Genomic DNA, 19,159 nt, shown 5'->3' with positions numbered 1-19,159 from the left:
AAACCAGTATTCGTATGATGCTCTTAATCGTGACCATTAACAATAACTTTTTGATCGTCCTACCGAAAATTAGCATTGAATAATATCGGGATTAAAGTCTAAATGGTGATGAAATTAGTAAGTCTAAATTTGAAGATTTTTGTAGAACTCATTTCGATAGTTATCGAGATAATTTGCATCAATCGTTCCTTATATATGTAAAAAAATATTCTCATTAAAAAAGATCATCTCATTGATCTAATAATTACATAAACTTACAACATTCACTCCGATAAAAGTCTCTAATGTGATGTAAAATAGATTTTATTTGAACAATTAACTCTAATTTGAGTTAATTATCTATTAGGTTGTTTAGCTAAATGATTTTTAAGCTGCTTAATAAGTGCTTAGATTTTCATCTTTTTTAGTATCATTTGTTCCTGACCCTCGAATTGGCCTAGACCAATAGCCGGAAGTTTGAACATAGATCTAAATAAAACATTCAACCTTCAAGATCAACTGATATCGCTAATTGAATTGTTCAATCAAACTTAAGATTATGATAAAGCTGATAATGAAGACCTTATGATCAGAGCATTAAATGATGATTAATCTAGAAAAATCCAATCATGAGGATTATCTGCTTGTTAGTTATCAATTTGATTAACTTGCACAATAATTGAACTTAGTACATGAGTTTATATTTAGATCGAAGCTTATACATGTACATGGGTACAGGTTCCCTTGACTGAGATCAAGGTTCTACTAAAACTAGAAACGGAGCGACAGTCAATTGTTCAGTCAACTTGCTATTGACCATGAAAGTAGCAGATACTTGATAAAGTAGTGGATTTATTGTCTTAAACCTTCCAGGCTTTGCTTAATCTATTGTTAACTTTTACAGTGACAACCCAACTTAATTTAAATCTCTCTCAATCAACTCATTATCATTAATCAATTTATTAATCATCAGTTATTCCTTTTCAATAACAATTTTGTGACAATGTAACAGTAATGCTTCTCAGTGCAAATCCTGTGGCTTTAGTGTCAAGTTGTGATTTTAATTGTAAGTTGTTTTTTTTTCAATCATTTTATGTTGATTGTTTGATTGTCCGCGACTTGATTGACAAAAGTGATTGACACCATGGTTCCTAAGGTTGACATAATCTCCGATGGATCGATCTTCAATATTACTCTTGCTGAGCTTAAAAACCTCATGCAAACTCGAGGGCATGAAGCTTTTGACCGATTGAACGGGAAATTTGGCGGAATTCAAGGTCTATGTCGCGCTCTTGGAACAGCACCAAATGAAGGTGAGTATTTGGATCCATATGTGTGTTCACTTTGATGGTTTTATTGAATTTCCTTTTCTCTCTCCTTTTAGGATTATCCGGATCTCCGTCTGATATTGAAAATAGAAAAAAAATATTCGGTGTCAATGAGATTCCCAAGAAACCACCGAAAACATTCATAAAATTAGTCTTAATTGCTGGAAAGGAACCAACTTTATTAATCTTATTAGTGGCAGCGATAATCTCATTAGGTCTTACAGTTTATACTCCTCAAGACCAATCTCAAGGTAAATCACTAGTTACAATCAACTAATCATCATTTAAACGATTGATTAACATGGTTGATTTCAGGAACTCATTCTGATGAAGGAACAGCAAATTGGATTGAAGGAACCGCCATTTTAATCACTGTAGTTATTGTTGTTTTAATTACTGCTTTTAATGATTATTCTAAAGAGAAACAATTTAGAGGTAAGTGTATTGATTTGTAAATCACTTGATTAGATTATCTTTAATTACTTTATGATATTAATAATATTTTAATAGGTCTACGTGAACGTATTGATCAGGAAAGTAAAATATCGGTTCTTAGAGCTGGTGAAGTAAATCAAACTTTGATCAATCAAATTGTTGTTGGTGATGTGATACAATTAAAATATGGTAAGTAATTCAAACTATCCAATTAACTGAGTAATCAAATAGCTGCTCTTACAAATCATTTATCATCTAACTTTTTTTCAAATTCAAAACAATTATCACAACTGTTAATATCTGATTGAGTTGCTGATTGTTAAATTGACAAATACTTATTACCCTTTTGTTTAAAAGTACAATTAGCGTGATTAATTTAATCTAAAATGATTAACAATATAATAATGATACCTGAGATTAGTTAAAGTTGATCAACAAGTTAATTACTTTAGGAAACCTAATTACATGATGATTAACCTAAAAAAGTTAAAGAAGCTTCTTAATATTTGATCAACCATTGCAACAATAATCTAAATTACATTTGTTATTGTTGGGGATCGGATTGTTGCTCAATAGTGATTTCGCAAGTTAGTCTCTGGCCTAGTAGACTTATACAGCCACAGAAATTGAGTTTGGAACAGAAATTAAATCACTCGTGAACATAACCAATGCAATCATTAATCTGTGAATTGATAATATTGAAAATCATTTCGTTTTCGATAAGATAATCAAGTTAATCGCAGTTTAATCATTCAATGAGCGTAATGAAATAATTTTTGTATGTGTAATGGAAAGGTGACTATGTTATAAGAAGGTGAGTTACCTTGACACATCAAAGTAATCAAGATAAAAGGAGAAATTAGCTGGTCACTTGCACGGTGCTAGCCAATTATTAGGTAAACAACTAAGTAATGGCCAAAATTTTTTCGAGCTTACATTTGGCTTGATTGTTAAAAACTTTAGATTTTTGATTAATAAATTTAGTATAATTAGAGAGGTTAGATAATAAGCTTTAACATGATACATAAATGATCATTTTATGATGATTAGTTTAATTACAATTAAATTATATCTAAAGTGATAGAATTTTTGTTTTTCGATCTTTTTTATTCGGAGGTCATTTTTTCGATGAATATTGAACTTTCGAAGATTAAAATTAAAACAAAATATTCATTGGATATCTGAGCTACTATTGGATAAATTTGAACAATTAAAACGATCAAGTTCAAATTTTATTTAAATTTAATCAAAAAATCATTTACCATTGAAGAGATATTGTCTCTGGAGATTTTTACATGAAAATTGATTCTAAATCAAGAACTTCATGAAAATCGGCTCTTTATGGAAAATCAATGGTAAATGATTTTTTGATTAAATTTAAATGCCAATGAATATTTTGTTTTAATTTTAATCTTCCACCCAAAATCCACCTTATCTTATTCATATTTATGATGATGATTAAGTAATGATAATTAACTAACACTAATCAAGTGTTGAAAAGTTATATTTAAATGTAATTATTTGTTTACCAAAAAGTTAATCATGATTTAGTTAATCAAATTGAACACTTTTTTTCTGCCTTCAAAAACAAATTAACTAAAAGTAATAAATTAACAAACAGTTGATATCCTTAAATTATAACAATGAATTAGGATTACAATTAAATTTGATCTATTATTTAATACTTTAAATTACACACAACAATTTGATTTTCAATATAATAAATCATCAAGTGAAAATAGTTGTGAATCTTAATCAGGAAATGAATGAACCTCGTAAATGGGTTAACATGTAGACCAAGATGAAGATGATGAGGATGAGGATGAAGATAAGGATTAACTGTAAATATTCAAGGTTTGCTTTTTATTTCTCATCTTCAGATAAGGAAGATGAGAGAGATTTAGTTCACCAAATACAAAATTGTTGATCGTATGTAAATATTATAATATAAAATTGGAAAGTCATTGAATTTGTATAATAATAATTACTCACTAGTAATGATAATCACAGTGATTATAATTAAAACATTGATAATAATAAACTTGATATCCAAACAGTTAAATTGAAATATTGAAATTGGAATTGATTGTTTCTTTTTATAACAATTAAGACATTTTATCAATTTACTAATGTAATTAACACGATTAGATTTGATTGTTGCTTAATTGTTGTCCCACTATTAATATTTATCTTTGTCCCAATTACTGGATAATAAATTACAGGGTCGTGCAGGTTTATGATTTAAATTCAAGAATGACAATTTATAAGTAATTCATTCATGTATTCAAATAATTTCAATTTCTTCAGGTGATCTTATCCCTGCTGATGGTATTGTTATACAAAGTAATGATCTGAAAATCGACGAGAGTTCAATCACTGGGGAATCTGATCATGTAATTAAAAGTCCAGAGACCGACCCGTTCTTATTATCGGGTACCCATGTTATGGAAGGAAGCGGGAAAATGGTTGTAACCGCGGTGGGAATCAATTCCCAAACTGGTATAATCATGAGTCTACTGGGAGCAGCAAAAAAAGACAAAAAATTAATAAAAAAACAGAATGAAGGTAACAATACATATGAATTAATAATAGAGCCTAAATTAAAATATACCAATTATGGTTAATTTTAGAATCAAATGAAGTGCCTGCCGATCATGTTAACGATGAAGAAAATGAAATGGCCGAAGAAAAAAGTTCAAATAAGTCAATATTACAAGCGAAAATCACTCGTTTGGCCATTCAGATCACTTACATCGGTAAGTTGATTTTAGAAGATGAAATTTTTTCTAATTAACTTACTCTTAATTAAGGCTCTGCCATGGCTACGGTAACGGTGATTATCTTAATTGTCCGATATTGTATCAGTGAGTTTGCAATCGGTAACAGGAGTTGGTCATTTGCAACAGATTTACAATATATTGTCAAGTTTGTTATGGTCGGAATAACGGTCTTAGTTGTTGCTGTCCCAGAAGGTTTACCCTTAGCGGTCACTTTAGCGCTAGCCTATTCTGTTAAGGTAATACTAACAAAGATCATTTTCTCAACTTTTTTATCTGATATTTAATTTGATTTCTGCTTAGAAAATGATGTTTGTAAATAATTTAGTGCGACATTTGGATGCCTGTGAGACTATGGGAAATGCGACGACAATTTGTTCAGATAAAACTGGAACTTTAACAACGAACCGGATGACGGTGGTCACCGCTTTTATCTGTGAAAAACTTTGGCACCAAATACCTCGAATTGATGACCTTCCTCATGAAGTCGGTAAACTAATAGTCGAAAGTATATCAGTCAATTCAGGTTACACTTCGAAAATCTTGGTAAGAATAGGACCAGAATTGCGTTGAGTTTTCGATCATTTTATTTGAACTTTTCTTCTCTTCTCCTCAAAGCCTCCTGAAAAACCTGGAGCATTAGCACGTCAGGTCGGGAATAAGACCGAATGTGGACTACTTGGTTTAGTTCTCAATCTTGGTGCTGATTATCAAGATATTCGAAATCAAATTCCAGAAGAATCTTTGTACAAAGTTTACACTTTTAATTCTAAACGAAAATCAATGAGCACAGTAATTAAAACCGAACGAGGTTTTCGAGTTCATGTCAAAGGTGCAAGTGAAATCATAACAGAAAGATGTGATTACATTTTCGATAGCTCAGGCTCAATCAGAACTTTTTCTCAGTCGGAAAAGTCTCGTTTCATTGTCGATATTATCGAGCCAATGGCACTTAATGGCCTGCGAACCATAACAGTCGCTTACAAAGACTACGTGTATGGGAAGGCAAAAGGAGACAACGAAATTGAAATAACCAAGGAACCAGATTGGGACAGTGAAGAAACTATACTTTCAGGCTTAACGATGATCTGTATGACTGGACTCGAAGATCCTATTCGAGATGAAGTTCCATCTGCAATCAGAAACTGTAAAAAGGCCGGAATTGTAGTTCGCATGGTAACAGGAGATAATCCCAACACAGCGCGTTCGATAGCGACTAAATGTGGCATAATAACACCGAATGAGAATTTCCTTGTTCTCGATGGTAAAAAATTTAACTCTCTTATTCGTGATTCGAGCGGTAAAGTTGACCAAAAGCTATTTGATACTGTTTGGCCTAATTTACGAGTTCTCGCAAGATCAAGTCCGTCGGATAAATACATTTTGGTTAAACATATGATTGAATCAAAATTACACAATACTACTCGTCAAATAGTTGCGGTCACTGGTGATGGTACAAATGATGGACCCGCGTTGAAAAAAGCGGATGTCGGTTTTGCTATGGGAATATCGGGAACTGATGTAGCTAAAGAAGCCTCTGATATTATTTTGACTGACGATAATTTCACCTCAATTGTTGCCGCTGTTTCCTGGGGCCGAAATGTTTACGATAACATTTCAAAGTTTATACAATTCCAATTGACCATTAATATAATCGCCTGTTTAGTTGCGTTCATTGGCGCTTGTGCTGTTGAAGTAATTAACAAATTTTCATGAATTTAACTCAAATCTTGATATGAAAACATTTTCCTTTCCTTTATCAGGATTCTCCTCTTCAAGCCGTTCAAATGCTCTGGATCAATCTGGCAATGGACACTTTCGCAGGTCTTGCACTGGCTACTGAACAACCAACACCAGAACTGCTACTTCGAAAACCCTATGGTCGTAATAAACCAATCATATCCCGACGAATGGCTCGAAACATTCTAGGACAAGCTCTTTATCAAACTTTCATAATTTTGTCTCTGTTATTTTATGGTAAAAATGCTCATTTTTCGTATCAATTTCCAATAGATTTGCTATTGATTTCTTTTGAATTTGGAAGAAATTACCAAATGATTACCGTTGAATTATCTTTGTCCTGTGCCCATTCTGAAGTAATTTGTTATTTTCGTTTGTTTTAGGTCCAACTTTTTTCGATATCGACTCGGGGATGCGTTTGCCATTGAACTCACCACCAACTCAGCATTATACTATTATTTTTAACGTATTGGTTTTAATGTCCCTCAGCAACGAGATTAATGCTCGAAAAATTAATGACGAAAGAAACGTTTTTGAATCTATTTTATCAAACAAAATTTACATATCAGTTATAATCGGAACTTTCATTACTCAGGTAAATATTAATATACTGGAATCTTAATCTTCCAGACTTTCCTTAATAGCAAATGATTCAATGATTAATCTACAAAGAGATTGGTTGATTTTGGTTCATTAACTTATTATTTTCAACAACAACTTGATCTCCTTGTTCGAGTTGGATTGAATTGAAAGTATTGTAGATTGATTATCTCTTTTTTTCAGATCTTGATCATCAACTTTGGTGGTATCGCATTTAAAGTGGTACCTTTAACGCTTGACCAATGGATTTGGTCAATATTTTTTGGACTATCAGCCTTAATTTGGCATCAAATTTTAATAACGATCCCGAAAAACACACTCTCGAAAAAGTTTACTGTTGGTTCAACGCCTCCTCAAATAGACCTGCTTAAGTATCAATCAGATTATTCCAAAGGTAATGGTCCATCAGGAAAAATCCTTTGGATTAGAGGATATTCAAGAATCAGAACTCAGGTAAAAGCAAATGATATCATTGAAATAAGAAGATTCAATTTTAATTTCGACTATTTTCTAATCATAGATTCGAGTTGTTCAAGCTTTTCGTGAAACTGTTGGTTCGAGGACATGATGCATTTTATATGGACAAAAAATCCTACCTTTACACTCTTAATTTAGTCTCATTTTAATTAAAAAATGAACTAATATAAACCAGAAAAATGGATTAATCAACCATTATTTGCATTAAAATACCGATATATCAATAAAATCGATCTAAATAGTAACTATTAATACTAATAAAACCAGTATTCGTATGATGCTCTTAATCGTAACCATTAACAATAACTTTTTGATCGTCCTACCGAAAATTAGCATTGAATAATATCGGGATTAAAGTCTAAATGGTGATGAAATTAGTAAGTCTAAATTTGAAGATTTTTGTAGAACTCATTTCGATAGTTATCGAGATAATTTGCATCAATCGTTCCTTATATATGTAAAAAAATATTCTCATTAAAAAAGATCATCTCATTGATCTAATAATTACATAAACTTACAACATTCACTCCGATAAAAGTCTCTAATGTGATGTAAAATAGATTTTATTTGAACAATTAACTCTAATTTGAGTTAATTATCTATTAGGTTGTTTAGCTAAATGATTTTTAAGCTGCTTAATAAGTGCTTAGATTTTTATCTAATTGTAATATTTATTGATTCCTGACTTATTCTTATTTATGATCAAAATTATTAATTTTTCAGTTCTGGTTATCAATAAATTTACGTTTGAATTTTTCGTAAGTACAAACCAACAATGAGAGGCGCAGCTATTTAATTGTTAACGATTGAACTCACGTCAACTATATGATAGTTATTAGATTATCTTACTTGGTGAACCCTGCGGACTTTTCGATACAAATAACGACCATAAATAAGCGAAACCTTATCTGATATTAGGTCATAATACGAGTTTTATACTCAGAATGCTCTTTTTGAAGTTAATCACTCTCTCTTTTTTATTACTCGTTACTTGGACTAACAAAAGAAATCGATAATTACAGTGTTCAGCCCTATTCCAAACCAATTACCATTACCTTAAAACTTTATCTGAGTTCAACTGCAATTCTCACGCATCGAGGATTAAAATGAAATTTATTAGATTTGAATTAGGTTGGGTTGTCACTGTGAAAGTTAACAATAGATTAAGCAAAGCCTGGAGGGTTTAAGACAATAAATCCACTACTTTAGCAAGTATCTGCTACTTTCATGGTCAATAGCAAGTTGACTGATTAAAAGGACTTTCGCTCCGTTTCTAGAGTTAGTAAAACCTTGGTCTCAGTCAAGGGCACATGTACCCTTGTATAAGCTTCGATCTAAATATAAACTCAGGTTCTTAGTTTTCTGCTTCATTTTCAACTTGAACGTGCTGAGGTTCGAGTTTAATCATGAAAGTTTTTCAAGATTTTGTTTCAAGTGATTAGCTATAACTATAAAATTGTGAAGTGATTATTTAATTTGAATCAATGTAAGTGGATAATTTTGTTTTTATTATTCATAAGTTATTCTGTAATATTAAAGTACGAAGGAAAAAAATTACGGAGAAACAAAAAAGTCCTTAGAGGATAAACTTTTGGCCTTAGCTGCTGCTCCGTTCGTTTACATAGAACGTTCATTTGGACCTGAGGATCGTACTTTTGGAATTTAAAGGTAAGACGAAAAGATCGTTAGAAAAACTATATTCAGGCTCAAAAAAACGACCGCGAATTGGACAATTGAAGTTGATGCTCATCTCATTCGAGCCTTTTTGTGTCATTGCTAAAGCAAATCGATTTGAATCGATACATTGATGTTTAGTTTACTTTAAAGGTTGATTTTAACAAAGAGAAATCAATTTGGTTTGGAGCGGGAAATTATTCAGGAAATTCAAGGTTCCCCACGATTCATGCTCAGAAAGTTCTGACTCTGAGCAAGAAAATGATGTAAAGATAACTGTAAATTTGCCTCCTTTTTGTTTCTTTGTATTTTCATTGCTAATCAATTTAGTATCTTAATTGTTTCTAAATAATTCTGAATTTCAATTAAGAATTACCTGTTTAAATCTCCTTTTCTCATCTCATGTTCATCTACTGATTCAATTAGATTTTTGGTCAGTTTGATTTAAATCAGTTTAATTCGATTCTGTCTGAATATTGGTGATTATCAAGAATCGAAAGTCTATTTCTTTCCGATTCTTTTGTCTTTACCTCTCTATGTAAGTACACGTGTAATTTAATTGTTTATCTTCTGATTAGTACATATGATTTATTAATTGAAAATCACGTGAGTCATTTTGATAATCTTGTTCACTGTATCTCGTGAGCTACTGTTTATTATGATGTAATTAACTCCCTTTCTTTAATTAGTGAGCTCAACTTTTTGATCAGTCATCAGTTAACTGTTCAGACATTCAGTCTCTATTTAAATGTTAAGTTTTATTTAATTTTGATTCTTTGGTTTTTTATTTGATTGTTTTCAGCGATGACTATTCTGGATTTACCTCCGATTACAAGTGAACTTTATCATCGACGTGAGGATGGACTGGCCTCACCAATTTCTTCGCCTCTCGATAGTGACCAAAGTTCGTCTGATAGCAATGATTCTGATGAACCTTTTTTGCTTAAGTATCATTTGTTCCGGACCCTCGAATTGGCCTAGACCAAGAATTATCTCAGCCAGTCGTGTTCGATCTACTGAGGAAACTCGACCAACTCCGACTTTGCATCCATATGCTGATGTGCCAATAGCCGGAAGGTTGAACATTGATCTGGATAGAACCTTTTCTCGGTCAACTTGCTTGATGAAACCTAAAAGAATTGGATATTTCTCTTTAAGAATCGACAAGGAATTGAACAAGGAGATTTACTTACCCGATAAATCTCAATTACGATACTTGAGCCTTTTAAAAAGAGGCTCAAATCGTTTGAACTTGTTGAAGTATTTCGACCCTAAAACCGTTTGGTCTCGATGTCCAAGTGACCTTCATATTCTTCGTTGGTATATGGACAATAAAATCGATTTTATTTTGGACGAAACTCTTTCTAATTTGGAGCCAAATTTCATCACCGATATCCGTTCTTTAACAACGATTATGAGTTCACCTTATGATAAGTGGAACGATTGGGACATTATTGGTGTCAAGATCGGTGACAAAATTATTCTTCATGAAGTGGACACGACGATGAGAAAAAATTACATTGCTCGTCAAACGGACACTCAAAATGCTTCTTCTTATGCAGGATATAAATTTGAATCATTGGTCACTCGACGTTTCGATGGAAAGAAATGTTCAACCTACTACGGTGGACTTCGTGACTCTTTTCATGGCGTTTTAGTGACCAAGGTAGGTCAACATAATATTTTATACAACTCGCGCTATTGTTGCGCTAAAAACAAAAGTCAATTAGATGCCGCCTTAAATGACATGGAATTTGTTGAGATAAAAACTCAATATGGTTCTAGGGCCTGGCACTCGAGGCTTGTTGGACTTTGGGCTCGATCCATTCTCGCCAATACTGACTTTACTATTGTTGGTCAACGAGATGAGGATTTCAAGGTTGACCTTGCGAAAGTGAAATGGTATTACACAGATAAAATGCCTTCAGCTCGCAATCACTGGAGCCCAAAGACAATGGTTGAATGTCTTTTATCAACGATGGATTTTATCAAGTCTCAGATAATCGAGTCTAATATTGTTTATCGTTTCAACCATTCTCATGGAAATCCAATTGTTTGTCAACAATTAGATGAGCCATTTACTAAATTCATACCTGATTGGTACGTTGATTGTTAGTACCGAAGGTATCAGCAGAGTCGCAGACAAGTTCAAATTGATCAGCTGATGGAAGGAGATCTTAAGGCTTGAAGATGATCATCAGATTTTACCATTAGTATTTACAACACTCTGATCGACCCTTGTTTGATATCTGCTATTCAGATCATATTATTATTTTGTAACAGATGCAATTTAATTGCTCTGTCCAGTTATCAACCAATACCCAATTTGAGGTCAATAAATTAATACAAATTTCAATATGAAACCATCGATATTTTCTCAATTTAATCAACAACCGATAAATTAACTCTTTTATCCTTCAATTGACTGGATTAAGAAATGAAAAGTTAAGAAACTCATTTAATTATTGTGCAAGTTAATCAAATTGATAACTAACAAGCAGATAATCTTCATGATTTGATATTTTGAAATTCATAATCATAAAGTCTTCATCAAATTTTCATCGATCAACAATATTACCTTGATGCCAAGTTTTGTTCCGAAAAAAGTTGGACAAATACTTTCGATCGTCGGACTACACATGCAAGGTTAAGTGAATACTACCTGTAAAGGTAAAAGCAAAAGTCTAAGGGCGGTAAAAAATGTCAACAATGCACGTGTGATTTTTTGTATTCAACCTTTTGCAGGAATAATAGAAAATTTTCCAACTTGAATTGACTGAATATTAATTTCGCTCAATCGAGTTTTAGTCTCAGGTTGATTTTTACAAAGAGAAAACAATTTGGTTTGAAGCGGGAAATTATTCAGGGAAATTCAAGGTTCCCCATGATTCATGCTCAGAAAGTTCTGACTCTGAGCAAGAAAATGATGCAATGATAACTGTAAATTTGCCTTCTTTTTGTTTCTTTGTATTTTCATTGCTAATCAATTTAGTATCTTAATTATGTTTTACATCATTGATAATAATCCTCATCATTTATTTCTACTAATTGCCAATTTTAATCCCAATTTAAAGGTTTAAAACTTTCCAAAACTAAAATTAATCCCTTTAACTGGAACCTTTTGTCTGGGATCTTAAGTCATTGGTGCTTTTTAAATAGTCTAATCCTTGTTGGTATTCAAACCCAGCCAACATAAAAGTATCCCGATTAATTTGTATCTGTTTAAATCTCATTTGATTTAATTGTTCATCTACTGATTAGTGCATCTGATTTATTAATAATGCAACATCACGTGAGTCATCGTAATAATCTCGTTCACTGTAACTCGTGAGTTGTTGTGATGTAATTAACTCCCTTTCTTTAATTAGTGAGCGTAACTTTTTTTAATCAGTCATCAGTTAACTGTTCAAGTTCATACATCAGATTAAAGTTTCTATTTAAGTTTTTGTTTGTCTTTTGTTTGTCTTTTTATTTGATTGTTTTCAGCTATGACTATTCTGGACTTACCTCCGATAACTACTGAACTTTATCATCGAGTTTCATTGCCTTTTGGTTGGAACGATGGTGAATCATCTCAATTGATTGTTGATTCAATCGAATCTTATTTTTGCTTTAGTCTTGTTTGTTCCGAACCTTCGGATGTACCAAGACAAGCAATTGTCTCATTCGAGAATGTACAAGCTACAGAGGAAACTAGACCAACTCCGACATTAAACCCATACGCTGATGTGCCAATAATCGGACGGTTGAATATTGACCTTGATAAAACTTACTCGCGATCTACTTGTTTGATGAAACCTCAAAGAATTGGTTATTTTTCTCTGAGAATCGATAGAAAATTGAACAAGGAGATTTACCTACCTGATAAATCACAATTACGATACTTGAGCCTTTTAACAAGAGGCCCAAAGGAGTTGAACTTGTTGCAAAATTTCGACCCTAAAACTGTTTGGTCTCGATGTCCAAGCGATCTTCATATTCTTCGCTGGTATATGGACAATAAAATCGATTTTATTTTGGACGAGACTCTTTCTAATTTCGAGCCAGATTTTATCACCGATATTCGTTCCTTAACAACGATTATGAGTTCACCTTATGATAAGTGGAACGATTGGGACATTATTGGTGTCAAGATCGGTGACAAAATTATTCTTCATGAAGTGGACACGACGATGAGAAAAAATTCAATTGCTCGTCAAACGGACACTCAAAATGCTTCGTCTTATGCAGGATATAAATTTGAATCGTTGGTCACTCGACGTTTCGATGGAAAGAAATGTTCAACCTACTACGGTGGACTTCGTGACTCTTTCCATGGCGTTTTAGTGACCAAGGTAGGTCAACATAATATTTTATACAACTCGCGCTATTGTTGCGCTAAAAACAAAAGTCAATTAGATGCCGCCATAAATGACATGGAATTCGTCGAGATAAAAACTCGATATGCTTCTAGGGCCTGGCACTCGAGGCTTGTTGGTCTATGGGCTCGGTCCATACTCTCTAATACTAATTTTACTGTTGTAGGTCAACGAGATGAAGATTTCAAGGTTAACCTCACAAAAGTACAATGGGAATACACAGATAAAATGCCGTCGCATCGAAAGGGCTGGAGTCCAAAGACAATGGTTGATTGTCTTCTATCAACGATGGATTTCATCAAGACTCAGATAATCGAGTCTAATATAGTTTATCGTTTCAACCATTCTCATGGAAATCCAATTGTTTGTCAACAATTAGATGAGCCATTTACCAAATTTATACCTGATTGGTACGTTAATTTTTAGTGCCCAAGGAATCAGGAGAGCAGGTCGAAGTACAAAATATAAAAGTCAAGCCGCCTAGCCGTTGTAAGAAATTGATTGTGGAGACATCAGTTGAATGATTATTATAATGTTATTATGAATGTCGATACTTTGTATTAATGATGTGAATGCTAGTGCGAAGGCCAAAGCCAAGTTATTAAAATCAATATATTCAACGATTTAATTTTCCGTTCAAAGGCGTTAAAATGTTCAACCGATTTTGCCACTAGTTTAATAATTGTATTACTCTGATCGACCTTGGTTCGATATCTGCTATTCAGATCATATTCCTATTTTGTAATAGACACAAATTAATTGTTCTATCCAATTATCAATCAATATCCAATTTGAGGTTAATAAATTAATACAAATTTTCAACATGAAACCATCGATATTTTCTCAATTTAATCAACAACCGATAAATTAACTCTTTTATCATTCAATTGACTGGATTAAGAAATGAAAAGTCAAGAAACTCATTTAATTATTGTACAAGTTGATCAAATTGATAACTAACAAGCAGATAATCCTCATGATTTGATTTTTTAGATTAATCATCTTTTAATCCTCTGATCATAAGGTCTTCATTATCATCTTTATCCTAATTTTGAGTTTGATTGAACAATTTAATTAGCGATATCAGTTGATCTGATATGTAATTTGAATAGCAAACAATTAATCATCTAGACAATAATTAAATTAATGATTAAAGTGCAAACTAATACAGTTAATCATAAAGATCATCTGATTTAGTTAATTTTTTATATAATAATAATGACTCAGATTATCCAATCTTCCGCTGCTTATTTTATAATAGCTAATTAACTTCCTATTCACTGATTTATCTTGATCAATCAAACTACCATGTAAGGTTAACATTTCTCACGAGATTTTATAATTGTTTTTCTAATTAATCACAATTAGTTATCATTAGAAAACCTTAATTGGTATTATGAGTGAAAGTAATTGAAGGAAATGTGATTCCCCTTTACTTTACTTGGAAATCGCTAGACAAACGCGCTTTTAATGGCACTTTGTGGTTCACTTGTCGTTTTTAGCTGATCCATGCATAAGAAATTCTAATGAGTTGATACAAAGTGACCCATGATCATTCGGAAGGGCGAACAAATCATCTGAAAAGTTGATAAGAAAAAGAACAAGACAGAAAAGGCTTTCATAAAGTCATAATAAATTGTCAATCGTGATTATTTTATTAATTGTTGAGCTTTTGATCGAATGGAAATGTTACTTATTGACGACTCACGAATTCAATTGTCGATGACTGTTTTCGTCTTAATGCTCAATCTGATTGCTCACGAACTGCGATATTTACTCAAGGTCGTTCTCTAGTCTCAATAAGTGGAAACTTTAGTACACTAGTTATGGACCAAACCAAAGAACCGTCAATTATTATTGCTTATACACCGAAAATGACTTGGATCGATCTTTTCGTCCAAATTGGTTCCGTGCTCGGTACTTGGTTTGGTTTCTCAATTCTGATCCATATTCCAAAAGTATCTAAATTTTTAGTTTATCATTTCCATTCGTGTGTTACATGTTCAAAGTGTTACAAATCTCGAAGAAAAATTAAAGACTTACCACAAAAACGATCACTTGATTCAAAATTATCTTTAAGTTGGTCGAAAAAAAGTCAACAATCAAAATCTCTTAACCTTCCAATTCGTTATTTATCACCAAGGCGAATCCCGGTGCAAAGAGCGTGATAAGTTAAAGAGACAAAACTAATTTGACATCAATCCATTCATTATCTACATCTGATAGTTTGATAGTTGTCAATTTTAACTCCACTTGAAAACTTCAAACAATAAAAATAATCGCTTTAACTGGGACCAATTGTCTATCCCAGTAATCTCTGTAATGTATTATAATATTTATTTTATTTATAATTGAACATCAAAGATGAGTCCTTAGGATAATCTTGATTACAATATCTCGTGAGTTACCGTTTGTGATGTAATTACAGGGATGCCCTATGGGAAGTGTATGAAAGTAAAAGCTTGTTACAAGAGGACCAAAAAAGATTTTGAGATTTTTTTTTTTCAATTAGAAAAATATGCGAATTTACTTTCATACACTACCCATAGGGCATACCCATAGGGCATCCCTGTAACTCCCTTTCTTTAATTAATGAGCCAAATTTTCAATCAAATAATAATAAAGTTTCTATTTAAATGATAAGTTTTATTTGGTTTAGAAACTTTGTCTTTCTATTTGACTGTTTTAGCGATGACTTTTCGGAACTTACCACCGATTGCGTTTCGTCCAATTTTTTCAATTCTAATTGTAATTAAAATTAGGGGTCAAGTTGTTCTTGGCAACAATGTGTCTAAGAGTAACCTTAAGCTTCAATCTGATAACTTAATTTTTCTTGATTGTATTCATCAAAATTTTCCATAAAAAGTAAAAAAGTTTTCGTTCTTAATAATTATCACTCAGCTATCGAGGATTTTTTGCTTCAGATTATCTAATTTCATCTTTAGATGGCAGCAGTGAGCAATCATGAGAATTGTCATGAATGCTCAGTTAGATTTGAAGCTTCAGAATTAACTTGAAACGTCTGATATAATTTTCACTCAAAATGAATCAATCGGTTTAAAAATCAATCCTATTAACCATCGAACAATCAATATGCGACATTTTTCCATAGCTGAAAATTGTTCAAGTCGAACTTGTGTCAAGATTATATTAGGTAAACAACTAAGTAATGGCCAAAATTTCGAGCTTACATTTGGCTTGATTGTTAGAAAACTTTAGATTTTTGATTAATAAATTTAGTATAATTAGAGAGGTTAGATAATAAGCTTCAAGATCAATATAAGCCTTGAAAATATTAACAGAGTAACTTAATTAGCATAATAATCAATGACAATCTCTTGTGGGGCAAGAAACAAATTAATTAATTATTATTGTCAACGAAAATTTACAAACTAACAATGTTAATAGTTTTGATCTTGGACAATTCAACTTGTTTACTAATAAACGTTAGCGTTTCTGATTAATAATTCAGTTTCGAGATGGTAATTAGCTGAAAAGACAAGTAAAATTTATTACAGAAAATTAGAAACTTTTTAAATAAATGAATGTATAATTAGTTAATTAGCTAAGATATCGACATCACCACTATTATTATTATAATATCAACTTGTATGTCCATTGATTGAGACACTTCAAGTCAAGCAAGTTTCGAGGAAGCTATTTAAGCTCAAATCAGTTCTGATTAAACCATTAGTTTTGATTGTCATCAGTAATCATTTGAATAACTGATTTACTTTGTTAAAAAAAATTTAATTAAAGTTGGTAAAGTTTTTTTCCGTTTTTAAATAAAGTCTCAATTTTGACCATGGCAAAAGTTTTCAATCCAACCTTTATCCTCGCAGTGATTGTTTTGCTTGCAACGATGAACTTTGGTTACTTTGTATCAGCTGGTAAGTTTTAATCAGTTGGTTCAGTTAATTGATAACTTAAATCTATTTTTTGGTCAATTACTGAATTAATTTTTATTGAAGAAAATGAATTTTAGTTTCATTATATTTTTATGTTTACTAATATCAACTAAAGTTCTAGAAGACACTTGGACCTCCATAAGTTCAGGTGGATCGATTAGAGCTGAATCTAATAGAAAAATGGACCCAATGATCAGAAGAAAAAGAAGTGGAAAAAAGAAACGCTGTAGTCCAGCAAAATTGCCCTCCGGTACATCGTCTGACGCCGTTGGTGAAGCTCTTCACAAAGTCATGACAAATATTCCTTTGAATGGAATTAAGACTCTAGAACATTCAAATATCGGTGGTGATAGCGCTTGGGCTATCGGTAAGTGTTGGAATGGACTGAGCCACGATAGTTGTAAATCTTGTATTCGCGATCTTGTTGATAATATTTGGACAGAATGTGAAAACGCTAAAGGAGCACGACTCAGGGATAACAATTGTGGGATTCGATATGAGATTTACGAATTAACTTTTGATAACTCCGAAGATTCTTTTGTATTCAATAATTAATATTAATATCATCTTCTAGCTCCTATGAGTTGATGAAAGTTAAGATTATATTTGCGACAGGTATGATTTGATCCCAAATTTATGAAATTTTTAATCCATTTATTCAAAATTGTATTGATTGTTTGCAACTAATCTTGATTATTGAATTTATTAAATTGATATTATTTCCGTGCATCTAATCAATATTGACATATGACTTTGAATTTAATTGTTTTTCTCTTAATCAATTGAAAATTTTTCGACAAATGTTAACCAAATTTCCAGTATCTAAAATGCTAGAATTGATTATTGATTCAATCGAATCTTATTTTTGCTTTAGTCTTGTTTGTTCCGAACCTTCGGATGTACCAAGACAAGCAATTGTCTCATTCGAGAATGTACAAGCTACAGAGGAAACTAGACCAACTCCGACATTAAACCCATACGCTGATGTGCCAATAATCGGACGGTTGAATATTGACCTTGATAAAACTTACTCGCGATCTACTTGTTTGATGAAACCTCAAAGAATTGGTTATTTTTCTCTGAGAATCGATAGAAAATTGAACAAGGAGATTTACCTACCTGATAAATCACAATTACGATACTTGAGCCTTTTAACAAGAGGCCCAAATGAGTTGAACCTGTTGCAAAATTTCGACCCTAAAACTGTTTGGTCTCGATGTCCAAGCGATCTTCATATTCTTCGTTGGTATATGGACAACAGAATCGATTTTATTTTGGACGAGACTCTTTCTAATTTGGAGCCAGATTTTATCACCGATATTCGTTCTTTAACCACAATTATGAGTTCACCTTATGATAAGTGGAACGATTGGGACATTATTGGTGTCAAGATTGGTGACAAAATTGTTCTTCATGAAGTGGACACGACGATGAGAAAAAATTCAATTGCTCGTCAAACGGACACTCAAAATGCTTCGTCCTATCGACGTTTCAATGGTAAGATATTTTCAACCTACTATGGTGGACTTCGTGATTCTTTTCATGTCATTTGGCTTTTTCGGCATTTATTTCATAAATTATACAACTCTCGCTATTGTTTCACTAAAAACAAAAGTCAAGTTGACGTCGGCACTGCCACGCCTGGAACTCAAGACTTGTTGGGCTTTGGGCTTTATCCATACTCTCTTATACTAACTTCATTGTTGTAGGTCAACGAGATGAAGATTTCAAGGTTAACCTCACAAAAGTACAATGGGAATACACAGATAAAATGCCGTCGCATCGAAAGGGCTGGAGCCCAAAGACAATGGTTGATTGTCTTCTATCAACGATGGATTTCATCAAGACTCAGATAATCGAGTCTAATTTTGTTTATCGGTTCA

At 32.3% G+C, this 19,159-nt stretch overlaps 5 protein-coding genes across 7 annotated transcripts; all 5 read left to right on the top strand.

Annotated features, from left to right (window-relative positions):
• The first annotated feature begins 1,045 nt into the window (after positions 1-1,045).
• LOC128391248 (plasma membrane calcium-transporting ATPase 2-like) lies at positions 1,046-7,540 on the top strand. The gene is made up of 13 exons (XM_053351099.1): positions 1,046-1,292; positions 1,364-1,558; positions 1,623-1,742; positions 1,818-1,931; positions 4,050-4,307; positions 4,373-4,498; positions 4,553-4,758; positions 4,823-5,065; positions 5,138-6,214; positions 6,283-6,496; positions 6,643-6,854; positions 7,043-7,312; positions 7,380-7,540. The coding sequence occupies exons 1-13, from the start codon at positions 1,124-1,126 to the stop codon at positions 7,425-7,427; spliced, it is 3,252 nt and encodes a 1,083-aa protein (XP_053207074.1). The 5' UTR covers positions 1,046-1,123; the 3' UTR covers positions 7,428-7,540.
• Positions 7,541-8,635: 1,095 nt separating this feature from the next.
• On the top strand, positions 8,636-11,382 carry LOC128391252 (uncharacterized). Of its 3 annotated transcripts, XM_053351105.1 has the most exons (3): positions 8,636-8,822; positions 8,876-9,004; positions 9,813-11,382. In XM_053351105.1, exon 3 carries the CDS (start codon positions 9,870-9,872, stop codon positions 11,124-11,126), a length of 1,257 nt encoding a protein of 418 aa, XP_053207080.1. In that variant the 5' UTR covers positions 8,636-8,822; positions 8,876-9,004; positions 9,813-9,869; the 3' UTR covers positions 11,127-11,382. The 3 variants fall into 3 exon arrangements, with proteins under 3 accessions (XP_053207080.1, XP_053207081.1, XP_053207082.1); XM_053351106.1 differs by lacking the exons at positions 8,636-8,822; positions 8,876-9,004 and adding an exon at positions 9,232-9,548; XM_053351107.1 differs by lacking the exons at positions 8,636-8,822; positions 8,876-9,004 and adding an exon at positions 9,635-9,651.
• A 445-nt stretch (positions 11,383-11,827) lies between these two features.
• LOC128391251 (uncharacterized) lies at positions 11,828-14,197 on the top strand. The gene has a single exon (XM_053351104.1). It carries the CDS (start codon positions 12,499-12,501, stop codon positions 13,792-13,794), a length of 1,296 nt encoding a protein of 431 aa, XP_053207079.1. The 5' UTR covers positions 11,828-12,498; the 3' UTR covers positions 13,795-14,197.
• A 2,884-nt stretch (positions 14,198-17,081) lies between these two features.
• LOC128391256 (uncharacterized) lies at positions 17,082-18,010 on the top strand. The gene is made up of 2 exons (XM_053351109.1): positions 17,082-17,258; positions 17,392-18,010. Exons 1-2 carry the CDS (start codon positions 17,174-17,176, stop codon positions 17,829-17,831), a joined length of 525 nt encoding a protein of 174 aa, XP_053207084.1. The 5' UTR covers positions 17,082-17,173; the 3' UTR covers positions 17,832-18,010.
• A 73-nt stretch (positions 18,011-18,083) lies between these two features.
• LOC128391218 (uncharacterized) lies at positions 18,084-18,985 on the top strand. The gene has a single exon (XM_053351067.1). The coding sequence runs from the start codon at positions 18,104-18,106 to the stop codon at positions 18,983-18,985; it is 882 nt and encodes a 293-aa protein (XP_053207042.1). The 5' UTR covers positions 18,084-18,103.
• Positions 18,986-19,159: the final 174 nt, after the last annotated feature.

Source organism: Panonychus citri, unplaced genomic scaffold (assembly GCF_014898815.1).
Source record: "Panonychus citri isolate SS breed McGregor unplaced genomic scaffold, ASM1489881v1 Contig00134, whole genome shotgun sequence".
Classification (NCBI taxonomy): domain Eukaryota; kingdom Metazoa; phylum Arthropoda; class Arachnida; order Trombidiformes; family Tetranychidae; genus Panonychus; species Panonychus citri.
Note: the sequence above shows the minus strand (reverse complement) of the source record. Positions and strands in the feature narration are given on the sequence as shown.